Below are 13,842 nucleotides of genomic sequence, written 5' to 3'. Positions count from 1 at the left end.
GGCGTCTAACATATAAATGAAGTGTATATTGACAAAAGAAGGTGGGAAAGTCTCAAATTGTTTTGATAATTTGTAAACAGATAGCCATGCTATGACCTTGAATTGCTAGTATTACATAATGGTCACTATGATATTTATGTGTACCTAAATACTGCGCACTGAATGGTGTTAATGATAATTAACAGAATGAACTCTGTGAATCTTGTAGCAATGCGTAGTATTCCTAAATGATGTTATAAAGCCAGGTGAATAATACGGGCATAATAATATCCAAATTGAGTTTAAAAACAAGTGACATATTTGGCGATTCTGTGTCTGCAACAATAGCTCTGGTACTCTATATTGAGTCATGTATTGTGTATTCTATATATTAACCTTTGTAACCTTTTATGCTATGTATGAATGAACGTATTATGAGTAAGTGATGCCTCATACTAGGTGGGGGACACCGAGACCCAGGACTCGGAGACTCAAATCCTGCATCCGTACTCTTTGATTGGCAGTTTTGACAGTTTTGTTACTTTATTTAGGAATAAAATATTAATCTTAATTTTGAACAATAAATGTTCACTCATGATCGTCGTAAATGGGCCGAACTAGTCAGAACTGTCCATCATAAGTAAAATGTTATATATACCCATGTAAAATGATGTTGAGGAGATTTAGATTTAGAGATTCCGCTTATAGAGATAGATTCTGAGACTCCTGATTTGGGCTGCTATTAGCTGATGTAATTGTAACTATACGATCACGCTTAATAAAACCGCTGGTGTCTTCCCACTTAGCTAAAATTCTGAATTTTCTATGGGTGACTGATTTTAGCTAAGTGGGAATGGTGCACAGGTAAGGGTGTCAAAGATCAAAGGAAATTAGTTACAGGTGAATTATAGTCTGTTCAATTATTGCCTTAGGTAAATTTTTAATTAAATGAAAAATAACAAATTCTTAAGATTATGTTTTTAAAAAAAATTAACTAAATACATGTAATAGATGTAAATTTTAATAATTAAAAAGGGTTTGTTTTATGACTGATCTTAAGTAAATTTTATCTTATTTAAAATTACTCAATATTCATTCTTTTGAGTGATGAGAAGTTAAACAGACATAGTTTCATTAAATGAGCATGGTCACGATTTTGGTCAAAAGAGGGTGTTGCACTTTTTATGCTAATTTTCCCGAAAGGATCAAGTTGCAGATAAAATGGAGAAATCAAAGTTAATGAATTTGATGTAATTTTTGTTGTTGTTGCAACGTGGCATATAAAGCAGTGTTGAATTTTATCTGGAAAGTCTGTACTAACTTTTATAAGAACATTTTATAATTTTGATTGTTTTAATCAAATGAAAAGGTTATGTGGATAGATGATTTAAGAATATCAGAATAAAGTTACTGAAACGCTTGTTAATGTAATATTCTGCATGCGTGCTTAATTTTTTTCAACATTATTATAACTGTGTGAAGTCCCCGTTAAAAACTTGCATTACAAACATTTTCTTCTTTACAATGGGTTTTTAAACAATGCACGTAGCAATGTAGAAAGTGGACCCCCACCCCCTTTTTATGAAATAACCGGATCTGTTGATTTCAAAGACACATATACAGGTTGTTATAAGCAACCCCCCCCCAAAAAAAAAAACCAAAAAAAAACAACAAACAAACAAACAAGCAAACAAAAAGTCATTAAAAAGTATTACTCGGTGATGAATTAAGCAATAGGTTAATGAAAATATGTACGGATAAATTTGTTCCACCTTTTTATCTAGGCGTTTATCTATAGGGATGATTATATTTACAACTCTGACGGGTTAGAAGAGCCAGAATCAAATTTACCCATGTAGCTCAAAAGAATGACAATAGAAATCAAATTGATTTATGTTAACATCAGAATACAGAATATACGGTCATCTTCCTTTTTTAATTTATTTATTTTGAATTTTATTTTATTTATTTAGATTATAAATATGAAACCTTTCAATAATTGATAGCTCTAAACATTTTTAAAACATATTATCAAGAATATCTAGCAGTATATCACAGGTGATTTCTATACAGGTAGTTCACACCTAAAACAGACTATACTCAGTGCTCACTCAGGTGTGAAATCACAATTTTTGCTAGGTGGGAATAAGAATTTCAGAATTTTAGCTACGTGGGAATAAACCCACCCGCTTGAGAAAGAAATACTGGATTTGTCATCATTAAGTTTGAGCTGACCCTTCAATTGGATCCGTAAGACAGAAGGCTTACAAATTATATAATAAATACATGGGGTTTAAGGAGGCACCTGCCATCATGACAATTGAAATGATGTGGTTGAATTTGTTCGAGTTTTCATTTTTTGGGTTCTTTTGAATAAGTGTTATTTTCGTTCTTCAGGTGTTGAGTTTTTTAAATCTTATCTAATAAATCAAAAGTCGAATCTCGCATTTAACACAAAAGTTTGGGATCACAACGGAAAGGACGCATCGATAAAGATCATAATTGAGAACACAATTATGCTTTAATTTCGTATGAATGATATTTAAAAATCTTTTACGAAAAGAGAAAAACTTAGGAGGCTTTGTATTATCGCTCTGTAGGATTTTCTTAAAAATATTTTATGAAGTAGCTTCCTTGGTATTATTACTCAGACTATTCCACTTACCAATAGTGTCAGGAAATAATGACTTGTTAAAAACTTCTAGTCTACATCTAGGCAAAGAATAGTTTGAGGAGTTTCTAGTATTATAGTTGGAAGCATACTTGCCAACCTCCAACATGTAAAAATTTGGTCATGACCAGATTTGGAAAGTAAAAAATCTGGTCATAGCGCGTATCGACATTCACGACATATTTACCATGCATTTCATAGGTATATACTGTACAATAGAAATATGTGTTAAAACTTATGTGTAATACTTTATTGCAAAGAAGCATTTTCACTAACAGATGCTGATTTTGAATTTTGTAAAGTGATCTGACACAGAAAATGGTAGGTTGTGTTCAGCTAAAAAAAATGTACTAAAAAGAGTTTCTGCTACATTAACCTTGCTTTTGAACTCTGTAAATGATGGCATGAAAGTTGTAAGTGACTTGGAAGACTTTTGTGTATTAAAAAGGATTCTATACATGACTTAGCGTTTTTGAATGATTAGTCAGATCATTTTGGGCACAAAATCCAATATTTAAATGTGCGTTACATAGAACACAAAAGCCTCGTTTTGTACTCGATTACTTTGTTTTACCTATGGGAATTCATTTTCTCAGATATGTTGATAGGTACAAAAATATCGTTTTCTTTTTGTTGGTTTTGATTCCGCTGGCCCTGATGAAGACCTTTCCTTATTGGAAGCCATCACACTTAATGATTTAAACCTTCGCTTAGTCAAAACAACTCACGATAATGATTACACTTAATGTGTCTGTTATAGCCATCGGCATTGTTTACGCGTTACATAATCCAAGCTCAGCTTGGGTTCATAACTGGAAGTCAAACGCGCAACGTAATTTACGAACCAGATCCGGAAATCGGGAGATTTTCGGGTTGTTCGACAAAAATCGGGTGAAAAGCATGACCCGCCGGGTCATAAAAAATAATCGGGTGAAGGGTTGAAAAATCGGGTGTGACCCGACGAAATCGGGTCAGTTGGCAAGTATGGTTGGAAGTGACATTTCTAATTACAGGAGTTATATCTTTTAGATAAGAAGGAACAAGGTTATTATGAATTTTGAACGTAGTAGATAATCTAAAGCGACATCGTCTCATCATTAATGGCTCCCATCGTGTTTCCAAGTATAGAGAATTTCTTGAAGCTATTATCACCGTGCAAAATTCACTGTTTAATTTTAACTTTATTTTGGACTTTTCTTTTAAAATTCAACATCATTTTCGTAATATTTTCTCACAGTTTATTTCTTACAAAGTTACTTATTTATTTAGTGATTGACACTTTTCGGACTCTTAATGTGATTTCAAAGAGACAGAGTGTCATGTCTCAAGGACTGTTAATCTCTTAAAACAACATTGTGCAATTATCAGTTTTTTCATTTCTTGGACATCAAAGACTCATTGAGTTTATTTAATTATTTGATAACTGTCAATATTTCACTCAGCTTACTTATGTCATCACCTGTCAATTTATAGTCATTGTTCAGATTCCTTTATATAGTTTTGTACAATTGGCAATCGGCAGTCTGGAATACGGCGGCCATCCTCGGCCACGTCCGACTCACCCAGAGTCTTGAGTCCGGAGCCCACTACTGGTCATATCCGACTTGTTTGTAAAATGTCTGTCTGTTAAAATGTTATAATGTTGCCATCGTTGAATCTCGTCCAATAAATACGGAATCCTTCATCACTTGGTTTATTTCTCTGGAACTGTATACTGGTGGACCTTCGGGAATACGGCAAACCTACCCTTCGTTTTTACCTTACGGCCCACAGCGCGCCTCAACCTGTTGTTCCTTTTACGCCAACATTCCCTCACCCGGTTCGTACTGCACACGACCGATGCAGATCCAGAAGAATTCTCTAGCACCGTAAAATCTACGCGGTCACACTATGACAGAAAGACCTGGAAGTATTCTTGCTGCATATAATTTAAACCTTTTCAAGCTTATCCATATCAAATTGGGTACATCCAGACAAAACTTCAACAGCATACTCAAGTTGAGGTCTTATAAATAATACATACATTTGTGCTAAAATATCTCTAGAAAAAGTAAATTTAAGTTAATTTTAAGTGACCAAGTTTTTTGTAAGCTTTTTTAACAATGATGTCTATGTGATTAGACCAACTTAAATTTGAACATAACAATGCTCCTAGATGCTTGTGTTTTGAAACATATTCCATAGCACAATCATCAAACAATAAATTAGGAAATTTTTCAACATTTTTTAAAACTAAAGAATAAAACTTTTGTTCTTTGTTTTTTTTTTATATTAAATTCTAGATAGAAGGCATTGTTTTGACCATTCCTTCAGTAAATGACGATCATAATTAAGAGTATCTTCTATGACAGAAATATTGTTTGAACACTGTTGTAATGTACTATCATCAGCATAAAGTCTACATATTGATCTCATGTTTTCAGCCACATCATTTACATAGAGTAAAAACAGTAATGGGCCAAGAACAGAGCCCTGAGAGACACCTGCATTTATGAATTGACTAGAAGAGAGTTTGTTTTTATACATAACCTTCTGTGTTCTATTACTTAAAAGTAGCTGATAAACCATTCAAAAATCCATATGATTTAAGTTTATGAACGAGACCCTTATGCCAGACCCCGTTGAAAGCTTTAGAAAGATCACAAAAGATCATACAGCAATAATTACCATCATCAATACTTTTCACAATAGAGTGGTAACTTTCTAAAAGTTGGTACACAGTTGAATGTCCAGGCAAAAAACCAGCTAGCCTGATATTTATAAAATAAGTTGTTGGAGTATGAAAAATTGTATAGATGTTTAAACAAGATTCTCTCAAAATATTTACGAATACAACTCAGCAATGACATTGGTCTGTTGTTTGATGTGATAGATGGATCATCTTTCTTAAATAAAGGAATTACATGTGCCAATTTCCAGCAGTCAGCTGGAAAAGTCTTAGATGATAGTGATTTGTTGAATAGAAGACACAACGGTTTTGAAATAGTTTCTTTGCAGGATTTGAGCATTTTGTGGCATATACTGTCAGGGCCTACTGCTTTATTAACAGGTATTACTGACAAAATGTCAAAAACTTCATGTTCATGAATGACAAGGTTTGAAAAATTGTCTGTACACTTGTGTTCCGAAACAGGTAAGTCCTTATTGTTATTATCTAAATTGGAAATTGAACTGAAATATGTATTTAAAAGTTCAATCTTGTCGTTATGTGAGAATGCAAAATTATCAGTGCCATTATTGTCTGTGTAATGCATAGGTGGTGTTTCAGTTGTAGAGATATATATATATATATATATATATATATATATATATATATATATATATATATATATATATATATATATATATATATATATATATATATATATATATATATATTTTTAGTGTGTGTGTGTGTGTGGGGGGGGGGGGGGGTAATTGCTTAAGTGAAGTGAGTGAAGTTTAAATAACGTTTTAAGGAAGTCTTTTTAAAATTCTATTGACCCATTGTAAAAGAATAAGAATTGCAATTCGTCTTTTTTAAGATAAATTAAAAGAGAAAAATTCTTCAGTTATTACGAGGATTGAACTCGGGTCACTTAATTAAACCATTAATTAAGTCACCGAGACAGTCACTGGGAAATTTTATGGACAAAAATCCAGAATATGAATTAATCGATTTTGATACAAAATACACATTCTGCATTCAATATTAAACCTATATAAACCTTACAAATATTAAAGATTGAAAAAAAATAATCGTTTAATCTGGTGACGACAGGATGTAACGATGAACGCTATGATTTATTGAATCCACCCTTAAAGATTACAATAATATTTTATAACTCTGAAAAAAAAACCCTGAAGCATTGAAGATAAATCGAAGATATTTTGATTGTTGTTCTCGGCTATTTACAACTTCGATCAATTTAATGTAAATTCATACGAAACAAGAATTAACAAAAAATTAGGATTCATCTAATTTCGAATTTCGCACATATGTGCATAAATAATTTGTAAGTCCAAAATATTTAATAAATAATTCTTATCAAATCTTAGATATGAACAAAGAATATTTCTTGCCCACTCTGATTAAAACCATTTCATAATTGCCTTTTTTTTATCTACTTGGAAGTGATCTACATGTATACATTTGAATGATATCAATCATATTGTCGCCATGAAAATTGGTTAAGGTCTTAATACACGTTATGGAATATCCTTCAGTTCTTCCAAAGATTCTCTAAAACAGAGGTTTAACCTGGACAAAATTGCACAAACAGACAGATGGAATGATAGATTTATTTAAAAAATTCGTTAAGCATTTTTCATTTACAAATTTGAACACATGGTTATGCATATCAGTGTATATCTTGTCTTACCAGATAATTTATCGAAAAATAACTTAAATTAAGTTCTATCTATTCCATGATACATATTTCCAATTTTCAGCATTGTCTATAAACAATAATAATTCGACAAAACGAAAATCATCCTGTATAGATGAATACGTGTATATGCAACCTGGAGATTAAAAACATTGATTTCAATCTTATTCGAAAGAAAATTTGAGTTTTTGAGAATATATTTTTTCCTTTGTAAAATACATCTCCATTATGGCCCTACTCTACCTTTTGGATCATAGTTTGAACAAGTTTGAATTTATACTACCTGAGGATGCTTCCATACAAGTTATATGGCCGATTAGTTTTTGTGAAGAAGGTTTTTCTCTATAGTTTATTTTTCTGTGTAAACATTGGACCCACCCTACCGCCGTTGATACCTACTCAATTGATTGCATTCCCCTTTCTGGGATATATCAGACCTCAAACAGAAAAGAAAGCTCTTAAAACAAGTTTACATAAGGATTACGTATTGTTCTTTGTTTGACTATTTTGCATAACGTAGGTTCCTATTTTGAAGTTTTAGGTTTTTGGATTACTTTTGCAATTTGTGTATTATTATCAACATAGACGATTTGCATTCATAAAATCAGGATCGTTGCTTTAGCATAAAATGACATTTAAATCAAATAAGAAAATAAGAAAGACAATACAAGAAATATCCTTTCTGTCAAATTTTATAAAGTCTTGCATACTTTATGAATCTTACGTAAATATTTCAAACATAAGCTTTTTACTTTACATATTACACTGCACTTTAAAAAACCCAATAAATGCAGTAAAGACTGAACACAGCATTGGATGGCTAAAGCAGACGTCTTTACGTGGCCGTTTCCTGGCAGACAGGTAGTCCCCGACTAGAAATGTTGATGCATAGAGCTCTCTCATTTTGTTCTGCAAAGTATACAATCAATGGTATGAGAGATACTTTCTCCTCCTTCAAAAGACCCCCAAAATAATCCATTCTCCAATCCTAAAACATAATTTAAAAAAAATGAAAAGTAACAGATATTAAGGAGAGAAATTTTATAAAGCGGGTTAAAGAGTTAGATTTTAAAGTAAATGTAGTATTAATTAAGTTTTAATCTATGTAGAATTAATATGAAATCTTTTTAATGACAGGTAATAATTACAATTTTGTTGGAGATCTGAAAATTGTTCAAACTTTCCAGGCGTTTGTTGTGTGCCTCCATCACACTAAAGAGTAAACCCTGAAAAAAAGAAAAGTGTAGAGATTCAGAACAAAATCAACAATATTTGTACATGTAATAACAAAGTGTAGGCCTAGATGTTCTAAACTTTGCAATTTAACTTAAATTTCACTGTGTATAGATGCATTTAATGAGATTACATAGATATATTGCATAATGAAATTTTGTTTAAATTTAAATTTTTTTAAAATGAGATTAGTAGGAGCATGATCACGATTTCAACAGAAAATGTTCAAAATTTGTTTCAATTTTCCTATGTTTACTATGTTTAAATATGTATTCAGTACTCTTCAGCAATATGTATGTAAATATAAAAGGGCATAACCCTTGTTTGAATGGCATGCTTGTACATTGTATATACTTTGTAACACAATAACGGACATTTAAATTTGGAAATGTCTTAATTAAAAAATGTCAACATTTTTAATGAAAAATAAAATATGAAACATTTAAACTCACACTGATACATGTACCATGTTCACTTTTTGATAATGATGCCTTTTTCCATTTTTGAATATAATGTCATTTCAGTATACCAACATACAATTGTTAAAGGAATGCCTTTTTTGAGAAGTTATCACATGGCTCTATTGGAGATCAAAGTACTGAAGTACTGACGGGAGTTGATTTTATCGATGATCATTTATTCAAAATCAACGATATGTGATTTTGCATGGCAAGTAGTATCAGTAATCGAAATATTTCTGAGAAATTGTATGGATCCAGGCAAGACTGAACTCTTGTCTTGTTCAACCAAACGCCCGATTGTCTCCATTTATCTGCGACAAGCAAGAGAGACTCTGTTTTGTCGGATATTAACGGTGACAGCCAAGCGTCTGATTGAACGAGACTACATTGAACTCTAGCGTAGGAATACATACGGCTTTAAAAATATCGAAACTGTATGTACAATTTAAAATCTAACTATTTTCATGGTGTTAATAAAAAAGTTTTCTTGAAAAACAATGCTTCAGAATACATAGCATCGAATTTATCGATTATTTTCAAGAACTAAGTGTTGTCAGCGGTATTGATTTGTGCTGAGGTCCAAACACTGTTTCACTTTCGCTTTGCCCGAGTAAGTGCATAGGAGAGTTGATTAAAATCAACTCCCAAAAATAGAAAGTTTAACCATAGATTACAACGACTCAATGTTCGTGGATTTTGTGTGCACCATTGATTTATAAATTTGTGCTATCCGTAACACTTACCAAGTGTTTGCACTTATCATATTTCTTCACAAGGTTTTACTGCACCAACGATTTTTTTAAATAGCTAAATGTGAAAAACGGGTCAGTTATGGATAGAATCATAGTGCGAATTTGTTAAACAGATCAAAAGCGTGCAGTCGATACATCTATAAATTTGCATCATCAGTATTTCATTATATGTCTTTATATCTTATTTTTATAAAGGTACGGTGAATAATCTTAAATCATAATTAAACAGAACAAATTGAAAATAATACTGAAAACGGACACTATGCAGTACTTCATGGGGTTTTAAAAGTTTAAATGTACACAAGTATTGATTATATACCCTCTGATACGTAGACGTGTACGTTCATGTTCTGGACTTTTAATAGGGATATCGATTAAATGGTGTTTTTGTTTTGAAGCATATTTTAGTGACGGGTGCTCAAAATAGTTACTAAGAGCAGCGCATAGTAATTAATTTATATTTCATAATATGCGGATTACACAATGGAAGGATTTCTCCGTATATATAAAGAAAAGTAAGTAAATATCTTCGAAAAGGGTATGTCACTATCGAATGAACAAACGTCGACATCAGTCTATTAAGACTCTGCTAAACAACAATTATAGTAAATTCAAATAAATGTGGTTTCTAAATCTGGAAACGTGTATTCAGAACAAGTAAAACTTCTGTGAGTATATACAGTTTCCCTTAGAGGTTAATTGAAACTAAGTAAGAAATTATGAATTAGGCATAAAAGATTCCAATAACATTAATTTGGATCAAAATTGATTGTAGTTTAAAAGTTATGAGCCACAAAAAACTAAATCAAATTTAATATCATAAACTCATTGGGGTGTATTTATTTGAAAGTCCTAAAGTGCCAGTTTTTTGTATATATTTTGATCCGTTATTCAGAAAGAAAACAGATATCCCAATACGCATGTCCAAAGAAAAAGGAAATGCGTACGAATTGGCAAACATTCAAGTTTTCATGCCAGTCGCTTGTCGGAAAAGCCCGAACAGTTACGATAATGGCAAATATGGTTATTTTCTTAACAAAAAACGAAACCTTTAATAAATGTTTATCAACATGCTTATGGTCAAGTAACAGAAGATATTTGTATTTATTTGTAAAATTTTATATGCTTTGTATATCGTTTAGAGCTCTAAACAAACAATAACATGGCGGCTCTATTGTTAACAAACTCAGCACTTGATAATCAAAACAGATATGTAAAACCTAAATCATAAAATATTGACATTTGCAAATCAAGATATGTAGTTACATTAAGAAATACTAATGCAAAATGCTACAATTCGCAAAATGAATATAAATTTACATGTCCATAATTTTGTCATATATTAACGCCTGACTTACATGTGCAAGGACTTTCTCTCCTCGTTTACGGAAACCAAGATACTTAAAACAAAACTGAAATGGTTTTGTTAAGAATTCAAAAAATCTTGTGATTTTCTCCATATTTCCAATTGGACTACGATGCCTGATCAAGGAAATCAACACTTCGCCGGCTTTATCCCGCCATTTTGCGAAAACACGTGACTTTTTAAATGACTCTGATCGGTCAATGAAAAAATGTAGATTCTTTGATATTCATTTCTTTTACAACTTTGCAGAAGGACGTAAAATACAGAGGATGTAACTAAAATGGAGCTAAATATTAGATGCATCTAAAATATTTATAAGAAAACTAAATGTTGTTTGATTATATCATAATTACAATAAAACCATTTAACAAGACCTTGGACTTTCGGTAGGATGTAGCTCTCTATTTTCTTGCGTCAAAACACGTTAAAAATGACGCTGGTTTCAAGTGAAATATACGCAGATTGTGTAGTCTTAGCTTAAAGGGGCATGGTCACGATTTTGGTCAAATTTTATTTTTCTGTTTTTATTATCTGCAATGCTTTAGGAATGCATTTCTAATGATCAAATGAAATTTGGGTGCCAGTCGTTGAGTTTTAAGCAAGACACAGGGCTTACAACTCTTCGTCATGTAAACAAGGCTCGTGCCCTGTTTTTGTTTACATAGGTTCAATATACCATTAAAAATCTTTTAAAGCTGGTTTGTCTATCTTATTATTCATTTTAAGCATAAATAAACAGTTCCTAACGATTAACATATTCATTTTAGGTCTAAAACTGGAATTTTCACTCCAACATTCAAAATGTAAACAAACGCTTTGTTTACATAGTGAAGAAAAGTAAGTTCTGTAACTCGCTTATAACTCATCAAATGACACTCAAATTTTGGTTGCCTATTAAAAATGCCGTACTGAAGCATTGTAAGTATTAAAATCGAAAAAATGATTTTTGGCCAAAATCGTGACCATGCCCCTTTAAAAGTAAGACAAGTCTTTGTTGATTTCAAAGCCATGGCTGGGAGGCCAGCAGTGAAATAGACAGGTCTACGTCACATTGCTGTTTGATACAACTACCCAAAGGCTAAACTCTTGTTAAATGGTTCTGATAATTAGCATCTATTCTAGAGAAGTCCAATGCTGTACTTTTTCTATTTAAGTTAGTGCTTTTCTTTAACATTTGATTGTATATTCTAGGAGCAGTTCTGGACAAGATGTGTTGAAAAAAGTGGTATCCTAGGACGAAAATGCGACTAAAAGTGAAATATAATGTTAAAAATGATTGAATCAAGATAACATACAAACATGCGTAAGCTATGTGTGAGGTTTTTAAATTAAACCACATAATATTGTTGCATTACTAAGTGTTTGTCAATCTTATTTGGCTCAAAAGCATGCCTTCCTTGTTCGATAAATATTTTACCAGAAATATGTATTGTATTTGTTGGACATACTTATTTTCTATTGAAATTGATTAAAATTATTCAAATAATGGCACCATAGCTAATTAAAATTCAATTTTATTTTGTAGTACCATCGCAATAGCATCTTATCTTATTAAAATGATTAGGCCTACCTGAGGTGCTACAAGCATTATTTGTGATGCTACGAGAGATATGTATGATAGAAATAAAAGGTATGTAAGTGATAAATGAAAATAAAATAGTAAGGTTTGCACTACAAGCTTTCAAATTCAATTATCCTAGTTTAAGTTAACTGGTGTGCTAAAAAAAATCAACATTCAGCCTCAAAAGATATATTTGTCAAAATTTAAAATAATCACCATTTTATGCAAATTTTGTAGATGTTTGGTTTTCCTGATATGAACAGAACGTTCACGTTAACTTATGTTTCATTCTTTGTATGGAACGTTTTCATATTATGATCCTAAATCAATTAAATAATTTAAAGGTATATTGCTTACATGATTAAATTAAATATAAAAGGGACATATCTAGAATCAAATAAAATATGGGTATATCAAACATATCCCTTTCCAATAGAACTGTTTTAGCTCACATGAGCCAAAGGCTCAAGTGAGCTTTTCTGATCACAATTTGCCCGTTGTCTCTCGTTGTCGTCCTTGTTGTAAACTTTTCACATTTTCATCTTTTTCTCAAGAACCACTAGGGAGATTTCAACCAACTTTGGCACAAAGCACCACTAGGTAAAGGGGATTCAAGTTTGTTCAAATGAAGGGCCACGCCCCTTTTAAAGGTGAGATAATTGAGAATTATTAAAATTTGTTGGTATTTTTCAAAAATCTTCTTCTCAAACTATTCGGCATCCTCAAGGAGTGTAGATTCAAGTTTGTTCATATCATGGTCCCCGGGGGTAGGGAGGGGCCACAAGAGGGGGATCAAGTTGTTCATAGGAATATATAGAGAAAATCTTTAAAAATCTTCTTCTCAAAAACTATTTGGCCAGAAAAGCTCAAATTAATATGAAATCATCCTCAGATAGTGCTGATTTAAGTTTGTTCAAATCATGGTCTCCGGGGATAGGGTGGGGCCACAATTTGGGGATCAAGTTTTACATAGGAATATATAGAGAAAATCTTTAAAAATCTTCTTAAAAAAACGATCAGGCCAAAAAAGCTCAAATTAAAATGGAAGCATCCTCAGATAGTGTAGATTCAAGTTTGTTCAAATCGTAGTCTCTGGTGGTATGGTGGGGCCAAAAAGGTTAAATGGATTTTTACATAGGAATATATAGAGAAAATCTTTCAAAATCTTCTTCTCAAAAACTATTAGGCCAGAAAAGCTCAAATTAAAATAGAAGCATCCATAGGTAATGTAGATTCAAGTTTGTTCAAATCATGGTCCCTGGGGATAGGGTGGGGCCACAATTGGGGAATCAAGTTTTACATAGGAATATATAGAGAAAATCTTTTTAAATCTTCTTCTCAAAAACTATTTAGCCAGGAAAGCTCATATTTGAGTGGAGGCATCCCCAGATAGTGTTAATTCAAGTTTGTTTATATCATTGTCCACGGGGGTAGGGTGGGGCCACAATTTGG

The 13,842-nt window shown here is 32.0% G+C and overlaps 1 protein-coding gene across 1 annotated transcript; it reads right to left on the bottom strand.

Moving 5' to 3' along the window:
• Positions 1 to 6,942: 6,942 nt before the first annotated feature.
• Positions 6,943 to 11,640, bottom strand: LOC128192304 (uncharacterized). The gene is made up of 3 exons (XM_052864891.1): positions 10,822 to 11,640; positions 8,166 to 8,243; positions 6,943 to 8,005 (listed from the first exon to the last, which is right to left on the bottom strand). The coding sequence occupies exons 1-3, from the start codon at positions 10,921 to 10,923 to the stop codon at positions 7,853 to 7,855; spliced, it is 333 nt and encodes a 110-aa protein (XP_052720851.1). The 5' UTR covers positions 10,924 to 11,640; the 3' UTR covers positions 6,943 to 7,852.
• Between the last annotated feature and the right edge of the window lie 2,202 nt (positions 11,641 to 13,842).

The sequence above is a fragment of the Crassostrea angulata genome, chromosome 7 (genome assembly GCF_025612915.1).
Source record: "Crassostrea angulata isolate pt1a10 chromosome 7, ASM2561291v2, whole genome shotgun sequence".
Lineage (NCBI taxonomy): Eukaryota > Metazoa > Mollusca > Bivalvia > Ostreida > Ostreidae > Magallana > Magallana angulata.
The sequence above is the reverse complement of the archived record's forward strand: the minus strand, read 5'-3'. Positions and strand labels throughout refer to the sequence as shown.

Bases quoted from the DNA above. Each gene is read 5' to 3' on its own strand.
- LOC128192304 (XM_052864891.1), bottom strand. From the start codon at position 10,923: ATGGAGAAAATCACAAGATTTTTTGAATTCTTAACAAAACCATTTCAG. The intron at 8,244-10,821 runs GTAAGTCAGGCG...TCTTTTTTTCAG, and splicing joins GAGAGAAAGTCCTTGCACAT to GGTTTACTCTTTAGTGTGAT. The intron at 8,006-8,165 runs GTAATTATTACC...ATTATGTTTTAG, and splicing joins TTCAGATCTCCAACAAAATT to GATTGGAGAATGGATTATTT.